The 21,374-nt window shown below is 40.9% G+C and overlaps 1 protein-coding gene across 7 annotated transcripts in view; it reads right to left on the bottom strand.

Annotated features, from left to right (window-relative positions):
* Positions 1–21,374, bottom strand: part of PTPRJ (protein tyrosine phosphatase receptor type J) — a 71,872-nt gene that overhangs the window by 5,418 nt on the left and 45,080 nt on the right. The window contains exons 2-20 of one of the 7 annotated variants that reach the window (XM_062628133.1): positions 17,982–18,000; positions 16,713–16,880; positions 16,041–16,304; positions 15,223–15,489; positions 14,347–14,613; positions 12,940–13,206; positions 12,524–12,790; positions 11,369–11,635; positions 9,382–9,669; positions 8,998–9,132; positions 6,157–6,364; positions 5,919–6,037; positions 5,240–5,327; positions 4,129–4,170; positions 3,116–3,203; positions 1,814–1,904; positions 1,069–1,142; positions 788–922; positions 234–353 (exon numbers count right to left, since the gene is read on the bottom strand). In XM_062628133.1, the coding sequence (XP_062484117.1) occupies positions 234–353; positions 788–922; positions 1,069–1,142; positions 1,814–1,904; positions 3,116–3,203; positions 4,129–4,170; positions 5,240–5,327; positions 5,919–6,037; positions 6,157–6,364; positions 8,998–9,132; positions 9,382–9,669; positions 11,369–11,635; positions 12,524–12,790; positions 12,940–13,206; positions 14,347–14,613; positions 15,223–15,489; positions 16,041–16,304; positions 16,713–16,880; positions 17,982–18,000 (3,174 nt within the window). The remainder of the gene's footprint in view (positions 1–233; positions 354–787; positions 923–1,068; positions 1,143–1,813; positions 1,905–3,115; positions 3,204–4,128; positions 4,171–5,239; positions 5,328–5,918; positions 6,038–6,156; positions 6,365–8,997; positions 9,133–9,381; positions 9,670–11,368; positions 11,636–12,523; positions 12,791–12,939; positions 13,207–14,346; positions 14,614–15,222; positions 15,490–16,040; positions 16,305–16,712; positions 16,881–17,981; positions 18,001–21,374) is intronic. The other 6 variants (XM_062628137.1, XM_062628136.1, XM_062628135.1 and 3 more) reach the window with 6 other exon arrangements.

A 21,374-nucleotide genomic window follows, 5' to 3' on the forward strand; every position in this document is an offset into this window, starting at 1 on the left:
TCTTGTCAGTAAGTAGGGTGAAAGATTTTAAAATCAGACTGTTGGCAGAAAGCAGGCCAATATATTCAAAGCCTCAAATTAAAATAAACCACTCTTACTCTTTTCCCTCAGACAACTTTGAATTTAAGTTTTAATGAAATTACTGTGTTCTTTCACTCCAGTGTTGCTTGACATGTGATATGACAAACCATACCTAGAGATACTTCACTAACAGCAAGCAGGGCGGTACTCACCTTTTCTACAGTGAAGTCCCTTATCGTCCATTCTGGAAGGACGATCTCTGAGACCACTGTCACAATGATGTCACCATAGCTCTTGGGCTGCTTGTCTGGCCAGTATTGCTCACATTTTGTCTAAGACAAGAATTACAAGGTTAGGCACATTACACACAGCAATGTTAGTTGTGAATGACACCACCTGAAGCAAGGCTAGAAAGCACATCACCCTTCCCAATAGCCTGGCTCAGGGTAGAAAAAGCTCTCCCAGAATTATTCTTTAGGGAGAATAATCCACTCTTAAAGATGGTGATTCTACAACCCTCCTGAGACAATCTATTATGTGGTAGTCAACACATATAAAAATGGAAAAAGCTAAAAAAAACAGAACAATAAAATAATAAAAATAAAAATTTGGATTATTTAATTTAGAAAACAGTAAGTAGAAAACCACCCAGTAAGTGGATGGTTGTTAAAAGAAAGTGTTCAGTCTCCAACCTAGCAGGGTAACAAAAAAACTAGAAGAGATACAACTGTCTTCAAGTGACAGTTCAGTTTTAATAAAAACATACCCGGGCTTGTTCAACACATTTTGTCAACATAACGATAGAGTAGATATTCTTTTCCCAAATCATGCACCAGAAGTCTTCTATAGTATTGGGTAAAGGACCCTGTGCAGCAATGAACGCCCTCTTTGAGTTATAGCCCTATGGAAAAAAAAAACAACCAAAAAGTAAAATACACACACACATGCAGAGACATAAAAAGTGGACTTTAAACATCATCATGAGCTGTTGAGGCTACATTGCAAAAATACACATTATACTTCATTTCAACTCAATAAGCGACTTACAGGCATATAGTTTGCATTAATATAATCATCAGATGCAGAGCTCCGATCTGAGAGTTTAACACGGGAAATATCATCTGCAGAAAGAAAAAAAAAAATGTATTTTAGAACTAGAACCTTTCAGCAAAATACTGCTTATTTAATGCACAGTTTCTAAATAAAAGGCATGTTAACAATAATGTTTTAGGAATCACAAGTAGCTGTAGTTTAGAATTGTTATCATGAAAGTCTTCAGAAAAATGAGTGGCCAAGATAAAGACTGAGAATACTCAACACAGATTTTCTTATTTTTTAAACATGGTTTGGTTTTACGTATTTATATATTTTCAGTCCAACATGGAAATTACTATAGTTTTAATTACTGGATAAAAATGGGTAATTTTCTCCTGCTGCCGCAGAAGCTTTCCTTCAAAGCATTCCTACATACCCACCACTGTTCGCTTCCAATTCCTCCCTACACTCAGCTAGGCTGGGATGCCCGCAGACAGCCTGGCTGGGTTTACATTCTCAGCTCACCTGCAAAGCCGGCCAGCAAGGTTTTAATATTTCACATAGCTCTGCACATCTGCCCATAGTCAACAGTTAACCTCTTTTTCAATCTGGACTGCAGTTTCTCACAAATGGAAAATTAAATTATTACAGGAAAGTTCTTTAAGTGAAAGCTCTTTAGGTTTGCTTATACTAACCTATGGTTTTCCATCTAAAATCTCAACCAGTAGCAGGTGTAAAACCAAAGAGAGTAACTCACATGGTAAGACATTGTTGTATCTATTTTTGCCCCTGTTCTCAGGAAGTTCAGCAGCAAATTTGGGCTGATGAACACCAGCAGACTTGAGTTCCTACAATGAAAGGAGGATTTATGAGCCCCTGCTTCCTGGTTTAGGAATTATACACAAACACTTGACTGAAAGACAAATACTCCAAACATTCTCAGCCTTTGCTGTAAAAGCAGGCATGGTAAATGGGATAAATGATGATAAAAATCATCTTTTTACAGAGTGGAAGAGTGACAGTGGCAAACGGATAGACAAAGGATTAATACAGAATGTAGGAATAGTAGCATGTTTAAAACCCAGAGACGGGCTTTGAAAGCCCAGAAACAATTTTGCAGAAATACAAGACACTAACATCAAGGGCACACTCCCTGACCCCAAGGCAGGGAACTACTTAGCATAAGCCTTGCAAACATTACAGGGAGAAAGGGACCAAGTACACCAGGACTGCAGGAGGCAAAATGTGAGAAGAAGGCAAGGCGGAGCACCAGCCTGCAAAGCAAAATCAAGGGACAGAACTTGATCTGGAAAGAAGTCAATTAATAGCTTCAAGGAGATGGTGAAAAAAAAACAACAACAAAAAAACAAACACCAAAAAAAACAAACCCTCAAAAAACAACCAACAACAACAAAAAAAAACAACAAACAAACACCAAAAAAAAACACCAAAAAAAAGAAAAAGAAAAGAGATTCTTTAACAGCAGACATGACAACACAGAATCCTTACTGACAATCAATTCCTGTCTTTTATGCCTGAACTTCAGCACATTTCACAGAAAAACATCTATGGTCACTAAACAAATCATAATTCCTGTTTCTGTAACTGCTCCTTCAAGCTATTCCACAGGTGTGGTTTGCAAATCACACCTACACCCTAAATAAGTCAATGACATTAGCAAGAGACCTGTCTTGCTGTGTAGAAAACAAAAACAAGATTAAAAAATAACAAAGAGCAGAGAAGTGAAATAGCTTTCCCTAGGCTGTATCGTGTGACTAGGGAAAGGGCTCAGGAGATCCTGTCTCTGGCAAGAGCACGAACCAGCAGGCCATGCTGTAAGCTCACAGGTAGAGATAATAGCTCAGTATGTAAAGTATTTGTCACGCGCTTCAACTAAATCTGGAGCTGAATCAGGGAAGGCTGTATATGCATCTAAATAATCTCTGTAATAAAGGTCCCTTCTCTTCCCTTCAGTAAGCCTCACGTATGCTTCATAAGAAAGCTGAGTTGCCTTTCCAAAAATATGTGTCATGAAGTGCTCTCTACCGACGGCACATACCTCATACTCTTCAGCAAATCCACAGTTGGAGTCAGCTTGCTGCTTCTTAAAGTAGGATTCAAAGTTCTCCACTTTAATCATCTTTGATCTAAAATGAGAAAATCCATGTAATTGGTAACTGGTACTAGGTAAATAAGCCATGAATTCAGTTAATGTGTTAGAAAGTGCGCTTTACTTACTTCTTGACTCTTCAGGGAAGGGTGGGGGGAAGAAAAAAAGGTTGATTAGACACATGCAGCTGTGGTTTTCACTACGTGAATCTAAGAATGAAAGCATGCCTGTTAGTAGCAGCCAAAAAACTGTGCATTTAAAGGGAATAGGATATCAAGCATAGCATTTAGCTGATCTGTTAAACCACGGAAAGAAAAGCACATCCTTCAGGAGGATATCACAGCAGGTTTCAATCAGCCATCTCTGTACTCCCACCAAATTAGCCCTATTCCCTGGTGTATTTTTAAGTCTACACAGGTGGGACTTTATGGAATGCTCCAGCTATGCTTTTCCATCAGCACAAAAATTGAAGCAAGAAACCAATAATGTGATTTCACTGCACTGCCTGTGACTTCCAATATATTGTAGTTACCCTCCCACAGTCAGCTTTCACAATCTCAACATTATCTGAACTAATGACTTGGCACAAAGTAGTCATAAACCAAAGGAAAATTCAGGCCATGGTGCAGAATGTTGCCCTTTATCAACAATTTGAATTGTTCCTTCAGCATGTACAAAGCCTGTATTTCATTCAAACACCGTGTTTTTCAAAACTATATGGAGCATTTCTGCATCTAATGGTGACTCACGAAGCAAGCACCCCAAGCTCTGTGGCAGCTCTAGAAGTCTAGATCAATATGATTATTTTTAGTCTGCAGGCTGGAGTCTTTAAATTCTACAAGGAATTAATACTGCAAAATCCCATATAAAACTACACAGAAAATGAGTATCAGGGTTCAGAGCAAGTTCTGCAAATACCACTTGAGCTCAGAAAACAAGTGTGTGAAAGGACACGGACTTACTTAATTGGAGAAAAGGACACCTCGGTATTTCTTTTATCTTTCCTATAAGGCAAAAGAAAACAACACAATAGGCTGATAGCAGAATTTAATGGAATGCAGATGAGATTCCTGATGACAGCTACTTCCTGTGCCTGTTCAGAACAATTTCTTTTAAATTCCACTTGGTGGAAAAGAAAACCCTCCCGAGGCAAACCTTACACCTGAAAGAAGACTTCATCCTTCCTCCAGTGATGTTATGCAATGGGAATGTTTCCCAATTCATTCCCAGTTGGGACCAGAGTACAATACAGAGCATAGAACACAAAGCACAGTTTGGTGGAAGAAGTACATCTGAGGGATCTGCATCGCTAGCTAACATCTCAGGAGAATTGCTACTAATCCCAGAATGTCTACATTAAGAGTTCAATGGTGATGTGTCAATGGTACTGAAGGTGGTAGTTGAATGAAAGTAAGTGCTCCCCGCTTTAAAAGAAGGAAGCTCTTGTCATTATTGTCCACAGTTATTAGACACACTTGTAAAAATAACAGCAGCTAATCAAAGAAACTAAGAAAACTGGACTAGAGTTAACTCTCCAGAGAGGATGCACCACATGATCAGAAGCAGCAAAAACCCTCTGTGGACTCTTAGGTCCTAGATTATTTGGAAAAGATTGGAGAGCCCAGCTCAAACCCTAGCCAACCCATCAGCTTTTGGGTACTCCAGAATGGAAGTTTTATGTGACAGGCCATCAAGCAATTAATAATTGTGATTAATGGATAATTTAAAATAAAAACAGCTAAGATATAATTATATATGTCTTTTAGCACAATAACTTGTGATGATTGCTCACTTCTGACTGTATTACTTCAGCATAAATGAATTCAGAAGAGAAAAACAAAACAATCTCAACTCATTAGTTTGTAACTATGGGGTTGAACAAAGTCACTTAACTATTCTGATACATCAGCTCTAACCTGTAACATACAAACAAGATTTTTAACAAATGTATTTTAAAGCATGTCTTTAAAAATACACTCTATATTTTAAACAGAGGCCTTTTCAGAAGAGAGATACAGAAGTGCAATACTGGTGCTCCTCATCACAACAAATACAGTACTGAACACATATTACCTTCTCCTTCTCCAGAATATGAAACCCCCTATAGTGACTACAGCCAATAAAGCTAAAAGGCATCCAATAATGGCTCCAGCAATAACACCTGATAGGAAAGAACAAGCGTTACTCATTACTGATTTACCTTTTTGGAACTTATCTAACTCAACATAATACAAGAGAACCTCGCAAGTGACAGAATATACTCCACTCCACTAAATGTCTTTTCTTTACTGGGTCCTTTGGCAGTACCAGTATTGAAAGCTCATAAAGAGTAACAAACCAAGGGTGATAAATTAATAAAGAATTGGGATCAAAGGACTGGTATTTCCATTCCAAGGCATCTGCTTTTAATTTACCAGAACTGTTAGAACATCAGCTGCTTTTTGCTACTTGTTTCTGTACCAAAGTCTCACTGTGGCATCCAATCCCTTTTAGCATGCCCCAAGTAGCACAGCTTTTGGTTACTTCCACAGTGGAAGTCATACATGGAAAAAAGAAGTCATTCACAGAACTAGCAAGGTGTGAATTTACAGAGCAAAGTCACTGTAAATTGTCACTGCAAAGCTGGACAGAAATAGTACATCACAGAGAAACCAGCAGGTGTTTTGTTGTTATGAAAGTCGCCATAACTAAGGAATCTCCACACAGGGGGCATGTGCCAAGCTGCCAGTCCTATACTTGACATTAACTATACCTGGATCCTGCGGTAGCAAAACTGCTTCAGAACAGGGTGAAAATGATACATAACTATCTTCTGCCACAATGATACCATCCATATTAAAGGTTACATTAGTGAAACCTGCAACACTTGCCCTGTTGATAAGGGAGAAGAAAAAAAAAAAGTAGTACATTACATGGTTTTAACAACCCTAAGCAAGATGTCATTTTTTCTTAAGATAACTCTTTTAGATTTCAACTGCAAAAAAATTTACCTGTATGAACGAAGTGGAGTCAATGGTCCATTTTTGTAGCCACATGGTTTGTCTCCATTGCCTACGTTAACGATGTTTGTACCATTCTGAGAAGGAAAAGGTGATTTTGCCTGCTCTGTAGCTACAACGTATGTTACATAGGTGACAGTCATCTTCTTCTTGAAATCTTCATACGTATTGTTCAATTTGGACTTCAAAGACCCACAACCTTCAGGAAAAAAACAAGGATATATGTTGTATACATCATCCACTGATTTATTACCTATCGTCACAGTGGTGAGATGGTCACATTCACCACAGTTATTATTACTCCATAAATGCTGCCTGAAATGAAAGGCTGAGTGCAACAATCTTGAATCTCATCTACTGCAGTGCAACCTACTGAACTACCTCCCTACTCCCCAGCGTTACCTGTTTTAACCTCCTTTTGATTTTATTTCTACCATGTGTGGTGGAGCTTCTCTGTAAAGCTACATTAGTGATCGATTCTGATGTTCCCCTGGACAGTCTTCACTAAGCAAGTCAGTCATATCCACGTATCAACTATCATATGTGGAGAGTATGATGCAAATTGGTATTTGGTAATGTGTGCTACCCAAACAGCATCAAAACTCATTCAGGGTGACACTAAACTCGTGCTGACCTTCCTTGCTGTGTCTTATAGGAAGTCGCACACTTAAACCGTAGGAGACCAAGGAGTTAAATTCTGCCTTTTCTTGACATAGACAAGCATTGGACAAAACCATGACCAGAAGTTTCACTTCCAGAAGTTTCGGCAGAATGGGCTATCGCAGCCAGTGACCAACAGGGCACCACCTGCAGAAGAGCATCGCTTTAGTCTGTTGTTAGAAGATGAATCCTAGAAACTTCATAGAATCAAAGAATGGTTCGGTTTGGAAGGGACCTTAATAATCTAGTTCCAACCCCCTGCCACAAGCAGAGACAACTTCCACTAGACAGGTTCCCCAAAGCCCCATACAACCATCCTAACATGAGGTGGATTATACAGTTGAGGCATATATAACAGAAGCTCAAATTACCAGTTGTCCAAGAACTGAAGAGCAAGCAATCTGATGTTAAGTATTCATATATTGCAGGAGGAAGAAGCATCTTTCTCATTCGACTGAGGTTTGCATAAATAGTTCTCTGCTGAGTGCCTTTAAGCTAAAAGCTCTTTCTAAAAGCAGATATAGTCTTGAATTCACCTTCAAAAAGAAGCCCTGCAGGAGCTCTGAAAGATGGAAAAGCCCTAACAAATTTTCTACAGTTGTGAAGACAAGGTTTGATCTGCCACCAATGAGCTGGTGGCTCACTGTCACCAGTAGCAAAGCTCTCACCAGCTTCTAATTGTGCAGGAACAGGGCGCAAGACAGCTCTTCTAAAGCACTAGATTGGTTAATTGGTTGCAATTCATTTAGTTGCATAGAAATGGATGTTCAGTACTATCTCAGATACATTATATGTCTGTCTTATCCCTATCTTCCATTTCAAATGGATGTACAACCCAGGTTATATCTGCTGGTCCTTGAGGGTATTTTGGATATCACCCCTGGGCATCTCAAACAGCCTTAGACACCATTGCTTATACAACTGAAGAAAGTCCCCTCTGTCTATCCTAAAGGAAATGTCTGTTTTAAGAGAGAGAAACACATCTCAAACATATTAATGCTATTTCAACAGTATAAAGCTGAAGTGATGCTTGGCTGTAAGGATAGTTTTCTGCTCCTATCAAAGTACTCAGATTCTATATTATAAATACAGGCAGTTTTCCTTCCTTCTTTCTGTCAATCACATCTTGAAAACTTTGCAATCAAAACTATACAGAAGAATGCCCTGAATCTCATCATGACTAAAAAGGACTGGCTGAATGTACAAGCAGAGCTGTTACTGCATTCAAAAGACTGACAGTCAAATCAGCAACTCCAGGGCAGCTGAGTAGGCATGTGAAAACATGTGCACCGGTATACTACACATACATGGGCATTTCTTGGATGTATATTATATGCAAAACCACAGAAGAAAGATCCACAGTTTAACTGCTGCAAGATGGATTTCCAGTATTAAGACAAAGGATAAGAAGTAATGTCAAATCCTGCTTGGGGGAAACTATCTCCATAAGCTGCTCTATTCCTCCAGTGCATGGGCAGAAATTAAATGACATCCAATTGGAACCTACACTGCAAAGGTAAGTTCCCTAGCTTCATGATTTATCACTGGACATTCACCAATTAAAGATGTATCTCTGTTCTGATGCTTTAAAGACAGGAGCTTAATAAACCACCCTCTAGCTTTCATGGTGTTCAACCTCCCACGGCATGTAATGCTGACAATGCTATTCAAGCTTTCCATCTGTACCCTATTTCTCTCAGTTAATAAAGCATTCTAAGTAAAATGAGAAGGAAAGCTCTCTTCTTTTTTTTTTTTCCTTTAAAGATCTTATTGCAGATATCTTGCAGCTGAAGAAGGGAGGGGGAAAACCACTTCACATTCCAAAGCTGCTCCAATTAGTAGCTCTGAAAATTATTCTCTGAGGAAAAAGGGATACTCCACAATCTTGTGGCAGCAAATCAAAATGGTAACAGCACAGTGGCAATACATATGAGACTTTTATACAAGGACAAGTCAGGATGGAAAAGGTTGAGTGAAAACAGTAGCTTTCTGAAAACAAGGAGTGATCTGACTTCAAGCAAGCAAGGTGTTTGCCTTATGACTTTTGAAAGGTGACTGAAAATAGTGAGTCAGATTTTCCTCTATCCATTTAACACCTGTTTAGAGTTTAAAACATAATGCTGTCTGATAAATTATTTCACAAAACTACAAGATAACATTATAACATCTCACCTTGTTCTTCTGTTGTGATCAATACTGCATAGGCTTTTAATGGTCCATTCACTGACTCAAAGTTGGAGAATTCAACAGACAACGAGTTGTGACTGACTACCTTGACTAAAGGAGGTTTGCTTGGAGCAGGTGGGTCTATAAACAGAAATATTTTTTAGTACCTGACTGGTAAAGAGAGTTTTCTAAACAGTAAAATGCTGTAACACTGATGCTATTCATATAATGCATATTTATTGTGCGTCACATTAGAGTTTGCATGAACACTGTATATTATGCATAGTGTGTAGGGTGATAGTGTACTGCATTCAAGTTTTCTGTTCTGCAATTATGAAGTCAACATTTTAGTCCTATGAATATTTTTAGCTCTCAAATCGCAATGCTTACCAGTAATGCTTGTATTACACATTTTCTGTACTGGATCACTTTTAGAACTGTTTGAAAGAGTTGCAATAGTAACAGTATAGATGCTGAAATAATCTAAAGATGGTGTTACGAAGGTTTCTGCTGAGCCTTCTCCAATGCAGGATGGAGCCTGTTCTTCTTTTTCCCATGTATCATTAAATATTTTAATTTTGAAGCCAGAATTGTTACCAGGAGGACATTCCCACTTCAGTATTAGAGAAGACTCCTTGAGCACTGGTTCACACTGAAATGAATTCACTAAGGCAGGAGCTGTTAAAATACAAAAACAAAGCCAAGTTCTGCGTATAAATGTTTAGAAAACTTCAATATTCTTTTCCACTTTTAAAAAGATAAAGCTACTGCCTACAAGGACTTGTTACCCTATGAGGAAGGGAAGTATGTAGCACACTAAGTATTAGTGACCTATTCTGTGCTCTCTAACTCCTCTGCAGACAGGTTTACTGAGAAAATTTGAGTAAGTCAAGATCAGCAAAATTTTCAAAATACTGTTCAGGCACTGAACATAGCACTCAAAGAACATTTATAGAGTAGTATGTAAATTGACACTAGCTTACTGTATAATTATTTAGAACTCTTAGGTGCCAACAAATACAATGAATATAAGCTCTGTGCATTAAGAGGAAAGGAGTAGCCATCCTTAAGAGCAGCAACTATAACATGTCAGTCTGAGAGTCTTACAGTATACTGTTAAAACTGTATCCTTATGACCAGATAGAAAAAGGTATTAAAAAAGTTAATGTAGCAGTAACACTGAGAAGAAAGGTTTCTCTAAACTAAACATCTTCTAAAACTTGGCCTTCAAGACCAAAACTCTCTACAGTTGTAACACATAGCAAATTTATTTCCTCTCTTGATGACAAAGTATTTGGCACTCCCAAATACACGGGTAAAAACCTCATGGATTTAATTATTTTGTTATTAAGAAAGGGTATTATTTTAAGAAACTAAGAAGAAGCATAATTGTGTACCAGAGGAAACTGATTCAATTAAAAGACAAATGTGAGTGACTGGAACTTATTTCTACTGCATTTCATAAATATTTCTTTTCCTTCAGTAACACTGTCAGCTACTTCTACAAATAAGGTGAAATTACAGAAGGTTCTAGGACTTATGATTATAAACAGCTCTGGTGATACTGGATGTCTGGTTGCTAGAGGAGGAGTTACAACTTTTTTATCAATGAGAAAAATCAGAGACCAGCACACTCCACCTGGATATGAAAAATGGAGCTGAGCTCTGTGAAAGTCAAGATGAGACTTCATCAACACTCACATATACTTGCTGACAGAGACAGAAGCAGCAGAGGCATAGCCACACTTCCATGTTTTGGCCTGATTAAGCATTATGAGTAGCCAAGCAGAACTTTCACAGTACAAAGACACTCTTAACAGCTTCATCCTGGGGCCCATCTGGAAACTTTCCTGAGGAGCCCTGGGACAGACTCATCAAGAAATCTGTCCCATATTCACCTCCGACAAAATGTGACAAAACAGAGGAAATTACACAGTGGCTCATATTCACAACGAGGGGCAACAATGGTCATAGTGCTCAGCATAAGAACACAGGAATACCTCAACCTTCTCCTCTCTCCTGGCAAGCCAAGCAGTGCAGTATGGTCAACAGCACAGTGCTGCCCAGAAGACCAGCTGCAGCTACAGGCCCCTCCAAAGGGGGACGTTACTGAGGCACAATGCTCCCTCTCTGGGAACACTTCAAAATAATACACATGGAGTGAAGGCAACACACACACACCACCACCCCCCCACCCCCCCACCGAGCCCTCTCCTACATATTAACATTGCTGACTGTAGGCAGGCTCTGTGCAGCACTTCTGCCTGAAAAAATATTGTTCTTTCAGCCCTCGGGCAGGTAGGCAGAGCCCTGTGCTGCACAGCAAAATACAGTCCATTAGAAACAGTGACTTACAGTGCAAGAAACTGTGACTTACTTGTATACAGGCTTAGGGATACTCCTTCTCCTTCTGTCTGACCATCAGCTGCAACTGCAAACACTGTGAAACTGTACATTGTCCCAGGGATTAACTCAGTAATTGCAGCCTCAGTGACATTGGATGTCAGGTCCATAATAGAGGTATCAATTACAACCTCTATCCTGTACGTGTAGGAGTTGGAAGCAGTGTCGTTCACTGCCCATGATAAGTTGACAGAAGTCACACCAACATATTCTGCCTTGAGGTCAAAAACTGGGCTGGGCTCTGTGAAACACAAGACAACAATTTGTCAGCCTGCAAGAACACCTGCTCACATGCATGGACAGAAGAAACACAGGCACCGCTACTTCATTTTCTTCTCTCATTGTTCCGAGTGCAGGAGCACCCCAACAACATCACCAGATGCTCCTGGAGGCTTCTGCACCAATGATCAGCTAAGACAAAGCTGAAGAAAAGTCATTCTGAGTTAGATTCATCTCCCCTTGACACTCCAAAGTGGAAGCACAGGTTGCGGTGGCAGCAAGTCCAGTATTTTGCTTCAGTGGTGTGGTCAGAAAAGATACAAGGTTGCAGGGGAAGGTGTGGAAAGCAGTTGGTGGTATATCCATGCACAGGAAAGGGCTAGAACACAACAGGTACCACCGGAAAAGGAGCAGAGGTGATGACCAAGGCACCTTGCTCCTTCACCACCATTCTTGTCCTGAGCTTGTGCTGCCTAAAGTTCACTTTTCTGCTGCAGCCCAATGGCATCCGCAGCCTTCAAATCACTCAAGCTCCCCCCAGCAGAGTAACTTTTCCCCGTGTTGGAGCCCTTCAAAATAAGGGTCTCAGGCTCCCATTCTCCAAAAAGCAAAGGCAGCAAAACTGCCCACAAATCCCAGGCCAGGCAAGCAGGTTCTCAGGAAGTGTTCCTTCTTTGTGTCACAGGCCTTGATGACCATCTTCAACAATCACTCTTTTTTGAGTGGAGGCTGTTTATTTTTTAAAAGACTATGCCTCTTCCACACAAACAACTCTGCCTGTGGGCAGGCAAAGCACATCACCTCTGCCTACAACAGTATTAAATTTCAACCCTTGGGCAGGTAGGCATATCTTTGTTCTGCACAGCAAAATACAGTCCATTAGAAACAGGCCTGCAAGAAACTGACTTACTTGTATACAGGCTTATGGATACTCCTTCTCCTTCTGTCTGACCATCAGCTGCAACTGCAAACACTGTGAAATTGTACACTGTCCCAGGGATTAACTCGGCAATTTCAGCTTCAGTGACGCTGGATGTCAGGTTCATAATAGAGGCATCAGTTACAACCTCTATCCTGTACGTGTAGGAGTTGGAAGCAGTGTCGTTCACTGCCCATGATAAGTTGACAGAAGTCACACCAACATATTCTGCTTTGAAATCAAGAACTGGGCTGGGCTCTGTGAAACACAAGACAACAATCTGTCAACCTGCAAGAACATCTGCTCACATGCATGGACAGAAGAAATACAGGCACCGCTACTTCACTTTCTTCACATCAGTAAAATACAGTCCATCAGAAACAGGGCTGCAAGAAACTGTGACTTACTCGTATACAGGCTTAGGGATACTCCTTCTCCTTCTGTCTGACCATCAGCTGCAACTGCAAACACTGTGAAATTGTACATTGTCCCAGGGATTAACTCAGTAATTGCAGCCTCGGTAACATTGGATGTCAGGTTCATAATAGAGGTACCACTTACAACCTCTATCCTGTACATGTAGGAGTTGGAAGCAGTGTCATTCGCTGTCCATGATAAGTTGACAGAAATCACACCAACATATCCCTCCTTGAGATCAAGAGCTGGGCTGGGCTCTGTGAAAGGCAATACAACAATCAGTGAAGACAGATAAATTGAGCAGCCACAGCCAAATTTCCCTATTGTACATAGAATGATCATTATTTGTAGCAAAACAGTACTTCTACAGTATCAATGTCCATTTTCAGACATTCATGCTGGGGGATCTCTTGAAAGGCCACAGAAGTTCTGGGGTTATATTCTATTTCAGTTCATTTCACATGCTAAAATTATTTGTTTCTACAGTGGGTTTCCAGAGGGAGAAACAGGTGGAAACCAGGGAAAGAAGCAGAGTGAGGGTGATCTTGGTCTGTTAATTCAAAATTTTGCTTGTGAGTCTTAATCTGAGCCCTTCAAGCAGCCTCTCCTCAACATCAGCAGAAGAAAATGGGCTCCTTGAGCAGGTCCAACACCTGACCCACCCTGAGGGGCTGTATCTGCAAGCTTGGTTCAGCATCAGCACTAGACAGACAAGACTCACTTCAGGGAGCTTAGACAAGCTCATCTACTAAGCAGCAGCTTCACGACACACTGCTTCTATTTGCTCTGTAGAGACGTTGCCTGTTCCCCATCCACTTCTGAGCCAGATACAAAAGAAAGATCGTCTCCTCTCATCTGTTCGCCTCTGATCTGTGAAAAAGGTGGCACAGCACAAAGCCAGCAAAAATGGCACCACATTCGATGATGTGTCCCTACACACTACCATAGGCCACAGGAGCCACAGGAGAGGGACTTTGCAATGAGCTCAAACATACTTTCAAGAACCAGAAGCCCCTGTGATCCTAGCCAGAACCCTGCATGCCATGTCATTTGGTATGAGCTGAGAGAACCTGCTTCCAGAAATATTGTAGGGTGCCTATTCAGCCCTCAAGTCTAGAAAAAGTCATGTTGTGGCAGCAGCTGGATATTATATAGTCTAGAGCAGTGAAGCTGATGAAATAACTGCTTTAAAGGCAACACATGCACACACAGTGATGCATACAATCTCAGTCCTTTTCCCTTTTACCAAAGGCCACTTGCATTCATGCCCACAGGAACCTAGTACAAAGCAACATCACAATGACAAACAGCACAGAGTTGGAAACCCAAAGTAAAAAAAGCAGCACAATTTGGTAAAAACTGCACATTTATGCAGTTGAGAGGCATGATTTCCTTACTTGTATACTGGATTATGGATGTTCCTGCTCCTGTTGTCTGACCATCAGCTGCAACTGCAAACACTGTGAAATTGTACATTGTCCCAGGGATTAACTCAGTAATTGCAGCTTCAGTGACATTGGATGTCAGGTTCATAATAGAGGTATCAATTACAACCTCTATCCTGTATGTGTAGGAGTTGGAAGCAGTGTCGTTCACTGCCCATGATAAGTTGACAGAAGTCACACCAACATATTCTGCCTTGAGGTCAAAAACTGGGCTGGGCTCTGTGAAACACAAGACAACAATTTGTCAGCCTGCAAGAACACCTGCTCACATGCATGGACAGAAGAAACACAGGCACTGCTACTTCATTTTCTTCTCTCATTGTTCCGAGTGCAGGAGCACCCCAACATCATCACCAGATGCTCCTTGGAAGCTTCTGCACCAGTGGTGAGCTAAGAGAACACTGAAGAAAAGTCATTCTGAGTGGGATTAATCTTCCTTTGACACTCCAAAGCAATAGCACAGGCCTCACTCTGACAGGACTCCCAGGTTTTCCCTTACAAATCTAGAGGTGGGCAAGAAACAGATCAGTATGGTGGGCAAGAAAGGGCATCTCTGGCTGGTTGGGTTTAGTTTTGTTGTTGTTGTGGGGCACTTACTGTTTTGGCACCAGGTGGTGGTGGTGTTAAACAGGGTTTGGTGTTTTTTAAAAACAAACAACAACAACAAAATGGGGCTATGTTTCCTCAACACATTAACACCTCATTCTTAGTAGCCAGCCCAGGTAAGGTCTGTGTTGTATTTCAGCTACTGGGCAGGTAGGCAGAGCCCTGTGCTGCACAGCAAAATACAGTCCATTAGAAACAGGCCTGCAAGAAACTGTGACTTACTTGTATACAGGCTTAGGGATACTCCTTCTCCTTCTGTCTGACCATCAGCTGCAACTGCAAACACTGTGAAACTGTACATTGTCCCAGGGATTAACTCAGTAATTGCAGCCTCAGTGACATTGGATGTCAGGTTCATAATAGAGGTATCAATTACAACCTCTATCCTGTACGTGTAGGAGTTGGAAGCAGTGTCGTTCACTGCCCATGATAAGTTGACAGAAGTCACACCAACATATTCTGCCTTGAGGTCAAAAACTGGGCTGGGCTCTGTGAAACACAAGACAACAATTTGTCAGCCTGCAAGAACATCTGCTCACATGCATGGACAGAAGAAACACAGGCACCGCTACTTCATTTTCTTCTCTCATTGTTCCGAGTGCAGGAGCACCCCAACAACATCACCAGATGCTCCTGGAGGCTTCTGCACCAATGATCAGCTAAGACAAAGCTGAAGAAAAGTCATTCTGAGTTAGATTCATCTCCCCTTGACACTCCAGAGCAGAAGCACAGGCCATTACTCTGACAGGACTCCCTGGGCTTCCCTTGGAAACCTAGAGGTAGGCAGGAAAGAGACAAGGATGGAGGGGAAAGTGTGTAAGGAAGATAATTAAAAACCAAATAAAAACATCAGAGCTATGTTTGTGTTGCACACTAACACCTCATCCTCTTCATGTAGCCCAGATCAGGCTCTAAGACTAAAGTATCAGGTCTATATGCAGTAGTATTGAGTTAAAATCCTCACACAGGTAGGCAGAGCCCTGTACTGCACAGCAAAATACAGTCCATTAGATACAAGCCTGCAAGAAACTGTGACTTACTTGTATACAGGCTTAGGGATACTCTTTCTTCTGTCTGATCATCAGCTGCTACTGCAAACACTGTGAAATTGTACATTGTCCCAGGGATTAACTCAGTAATTTCAGCTTCGGTGACACTGAATGTCAGGTTCCTGACAGCAGTACCACTTACAACCTCTATCCTGTACATGTCGGACTCAGAAGTGGCATTGTTCACTGCCCATGATAAGTTGACAGAAGTGACACCAACATATTCTGCCTTCAAAGTAAGGACTGGGCTATGCTCTGTGAAAGGCAAGGGGAAAAACATTTTAAAAGATTTACACAGCTCTCCTCTAAGATACATAAAGTACTTCAGCTGTACTCTTATATATTCCAAATCTATATGTCACAATATGTTTGAACTGCTGCAGCTGTAACCTAAAAAGCCATAATAGCAGAGAAAGGAGCCCAACTTTAAGAGTGATAAAAGTACTTCAAGGCCACACGCCAATCATGGTGTTAAATTGCACTCCCGCTCATCTGTGTAGATACATTTATTTGGCCATTCTGTACTTCAGCAAGGCAGTTGAATCCATACCCCTGCAATGCTCTTTGCACTCTGGGCTAGAGTCCAGGTTGAAAATGCTAATTCATCCTAAAAACACAGAACAGCCTGAAGATTCACATCCTGTCACATTCCAAACCACTTACGTGTTACATTGTTTGAATCATTTATTGCCCTGTTGCGCAGTAACACATCCACGGTCCATCTTCCATCCCCACTGGTTTTGTTCCCACTTGCAGAGTTTATTGATAAATTATCATTACTACTGGCTCCTGTTCCTGCAGTTTCATTTGTTGAGCTGCAATTCCGAGTGCCTGAATGAAAGAATACAAAGCAGCAAGTATCTTTACAAAATTTCTGGGTTTCCCATTTGCAAAATTATAACCATTTATAGATTTCATGCAGAGACCACAGTCACTTCTGTTTTCAGAATTTGTTCTCCTGCAGGGATTTTACTGCACATTTCCTGGTTTTACCATGTTTAACTTCTTTGAGACAATATGAATTAGATTAAGAGATTGCCACATTATTTCAGCCATTCACTAACTCCACTCAGGGTGTGGATGAAAGCTACCATGATCTGCTCTTTTTTTCCCCCATGCAGTTTTGTTTGAAAGGAACTGAACAGACTTGCAGCCATATTGTGCATGTATTTTCCTCATGTGCTATCAGAAGTTAGCTGCTTCACTCAACCTGGAATGGCAATTTTGTCTCTTCACCTCAGTGCACCAGCAAAAATGTTCTAGTCCCACAGTGTGTTCCTGCAAGTAAGGGATATGTGGTATACCTACTGAAAACAAATTTACCTTGATGGGATACAGCCCAAACTATGGAGAGAATGGACTCAGGCCCTAAAATTTCAAGGCTAACTCATGCAAGTCCGATGTTGAGCATTAAGGTAGAACTCAGCTGCAAGTACTTTTGAGAATTTCTGCCACATTAAGAATGTGTCATCTAGCAAGTACAGCAGTTGCTATACTTGCTTCAGAAAATCCTTAAAGCATCCCTTTGGGGTCTATCTTTGTTTTCTATTGCCTTTAAGTATACTTCCCAGTCTTTCTAAGCACATTATATCTGTACTTGACTTTACCAGAACTCTTTATAAGCTGAAAAGCAAAGGGACTAAAGCACACATTTGCATCATTAAATATCCTGAAACGCATTGCAGGAATTACAGCCACTAAAATAAGTAAGTTTATATTTTTTGAATGAAATTTCCAAAAAAAATTTTCAGGCAGGTTTGGTTTAGTGAGGGTTTTTCTGGGGGTGGGGGGAGCTGGGTTTGGTTTTGTTTTGTTTTTTTCAATCCTTAGATGATACTGTTCGATTTTTCTTAAAAGAAATTACGATCACAAGAGTTCTAAAAAAAAAAATAAAAACATAAAAATAGAATAGAACAACAGTACGATACTTACAGACAATTGTACATCTGACCTGGAAAACAAAAATAAATTATATAAATTAAAACTTTAAAACTACTGGAAGCTCAAAGAACATAAAGACCGGTTTAATTAATACATGGGGGATGTGAGGGGAGAAATCAGTTTAAAGAAAAAAAAAAATAAGTCTAGACTTTTCAACCTGCAAAAGACACCTAATAATCTATTGAGAAAAAAATACTGCATAACAAACTATTAGAGAAAAACAAACAAACAAACAACCTATGCTGGAAAAATGTTAGTCTCCACTGTTTTATAAACCAGTTTATTTTGCCACAAAACCCAGCCTGTACACATATATACACATATACCTACAAAATCTTAATCAAGACACCTTCAACACCATTCCACAAAAACCGGCAGATGTGAATTAGCTCTTTTTTACTGATCAGCTTTTTCCTTTCATTCTATTGCTGTGTAAACGTTCTTATTACTTCTTAGGAAACAATATTTTTTTCAGCTTCACACTTTTACTTGCAAATAAAGAGTTTCCCTTCCTGCCAGTGTGCAAACTGGCCTGTGAATTGTTCTGTTCATGTCCCTCCAGGTGGCAGCACAAAATGTTCCTGCAGGAGTGAAATAAAAGCCCTAGCCTGACGCCTGCAGGCACTTGAAAGGAATAACAGTGATTTCCGGGACTCCAGTCGCCAGCTGACACCAACAGAACGCAGCAGCCCCTCTTGTCACGAAACAGACAGATTACTTCACCAATTGTAACAAGGATGAAGTACAACTATTCACCTTGCAAAGCTACACACAAGGCAAAAACAAGCATGCAGAGATACATGTCCCAAGGACTGGAAGGTCCCTAGCCTGGTGTTGGAGGCGTGCAGGTCACATGCCTTGCACCAGCTAGTCTTGCAAGCATGGAAGTTTTCAGCCGTGCACCTCTGGATCCGTTTTTGGCACCACGGTGCAGGCAGAGGCAGTCTCCACTGCAGTGGCTCTAACATGACCTGCAGAAGGGCCAGTCTTCTGGTTGGACTTTATACTGTGTTCCTCCTAAAAAGCCCCACTTAGCTTTATGCCAAATAGTGCATTAGCCACACAATGTACCAAGCCTAATGATTGCAGAGTGCTTGCAATTGTCTTATTTTCTCTTTCCACCATTTTCTTAGACAGTTTCTGTAATTCCACAAGCTCAATCAAAATAAGCAGTTATATCACAAGAATGGAATGCAAAGCTTGAACCCCAAATCATTCACATCCCCAGCTCTTGGGCTGCTGGTGCCTCAAGTAGCTCCATCACCAGTAGTTCCCTCTATGAGGCACGGGCCCACGCAGACACGCCCTCAAAAAGTAGACAGAAGACACCATTAAATCTTGTTCATATGAGAGACTACAAAACGCATTCTCTGCAAAGATGAGGCAGGCCAGCTGACTATAAACAACTCCTCCAGCTTTACAATAAGGAGAAACGCAGCAGAAGCAAGCTACAAGCCTTCTACTCTGCTCTCATGAGATCCCACGTGGAGTACTTACGTTCAGGTGTGGGGCCCCCAACATAAGAAATGTGTGGGCCTGTTGGAGTAAGTCCAGAGGAGGGCCACAAAGATGATCAGAGGGCTGGAGCACCTCTCCCATGAAGACAGGCTGAGAGAGCTGGGCTTGGGTAGCCTGGATAAGAGAAAGCTCTGGGGAGACCTTCTAACAGTCTTCCAATAACTAAAGGGGGCCTACAAGAAAGCTAATGAAGGACTTTTTACAAGAACATGTAGTGACAGGACAAAAGATTTAGATTAGATGTTAGGAAGATTAGATATTATGAAGAAATTCTTTGCTGTGAGGGTGATAAGACACTGGAACAGGTTGCTCAGAGAAGCTGTGGATGCCCTATCCCTGGCAGTGTTCAAGGCCAGGTTGGACAGGGCTTTGAGCAACCTGGTCTAGTGGAAGGTGTCCCTGCCCATAACAGGGTGGTTGAAATTAGATAATCTTTAAGGTCCCTTCCATCCCAAACCGTTCTGTTAATCTATGATTCAAGTGGAGAGACCCTCTTCAGCCTTGTGATGGTCTTGGAGCCATAGCAAGTAGAATCTGGGCACGCTTCCTAGGCAAAAGAGTACTTATAATCATCACCTGGTCTTTTCTAGCACAGCCCTACTGACAACTCGGCACACAAAGGACATCACTCAGGATGCAGGTGTCCTATGTACAAGCACGAGGCTCCTCTCCAACTTTTCTGAATATTTGAGCCCAGCCAAACTGCAAGGCCATTAGGAAGTGAAGAAACATCAGTCTCAGGTCTAGAGCCCTTCCATATGCTTTCACAAAAAGGTGGCTTAGGAGGAAAAGACTGGGAAGAAAAAAGCTACTCTTAAGGCAGGAAATACACTACCGTGCAGCATTCAGAGATCTGCTAAGCTATAAGGAAACAGCTGCTGAATGATGAGCGAGAGCTGACATTCACTGAAAAGCAGGGCTACCTAAAATCAAAGCCAAAAAGACTATGTTTAATAAGAAACTTCAAAAACAACAAGAAACACTACCGAACGGAGTAAGTAATTTCTGCCTCCCTACAGACAAAATAGCAAAGGCCTGACACCATTCACAACCTGTCCTTCAGTTACTTTATCTTCTGTAAAACTGCACGAAGATGATAAAGTTTCTTGTCATCTCCTCCCCAGGTTTTGAGTTCAGGGGCTCAGCATCCTTTCCTAGCAGCAGGAACAACAGACATCATATAACTGAGATTCAAATAAGTATGCCACTACTTAGTCCCCTGCTATCCTGCTTTTCACCTCTCCACCTCTTCCTTACCGGCTCAAACAAGAAGCATATTGATTCCTTGTTTACCCCCAGCTACAGCCATCTAATCTAAGAGCAAATTTTTACCAAGCTGGAGAAACTTGTGTGTGCTGTCACTTGTGGATTTTGTTAATAATGCTAAAACAACAAAAGGAAAATTATGCTAAAACTCCTTTCACATGATGAATGAACAGCTTCCCATCCTTTTACTTGCTTTTGTTTACCACTCACTTTGGTAATTTCCCCTCACAGTACCACTCTGACTTTCCAGAACCCTATGTGCAAACCAAATTCAAGAAAATCACATCCTGTTGGCAGTAGGCAGGCCTCCCTCTGAAACCCAAAACTGCACAAAACAAATGACCCCATTCCCAAGTGTCAGCCTGCCTGACTCAGTCATTCCGTGCTGCATTTTTCAACATTAGCCGTGAACTGTTCTCCAGCCTTAACATAAGAGAGATGCTATTTATACAAAATATTTATTATTTCAGAGGGTATTTGTACTGAACACCTGGTTCTCCTTGTGTTTGTATCTAATATATCAGGAGCCCTGTCATCTCTGCTTCTCTTTTCAATGATAAAAACCCGTATTATTCATTCATAGAGTTTGGTATTTTTTTA

The sequence above is a fragment of the Pezoporus occidentalis genome, unplaced genomic scaffold (assembly GCF_034315485.1).
Source record: "Pezoporus occidentalis ecotype Australia unplaced genomic scaffold, CSIRO_AGI_Poc_V1 ctg31, whole genome shotgun sequence".
Classification (NCBI taxonomy): domain Eukaryota; kingdom Metazoa; phylum Chordata; class Aves; order Psittaciformes; family Psittacidae; genus Pezoporus; species Pezoporus occidentalis.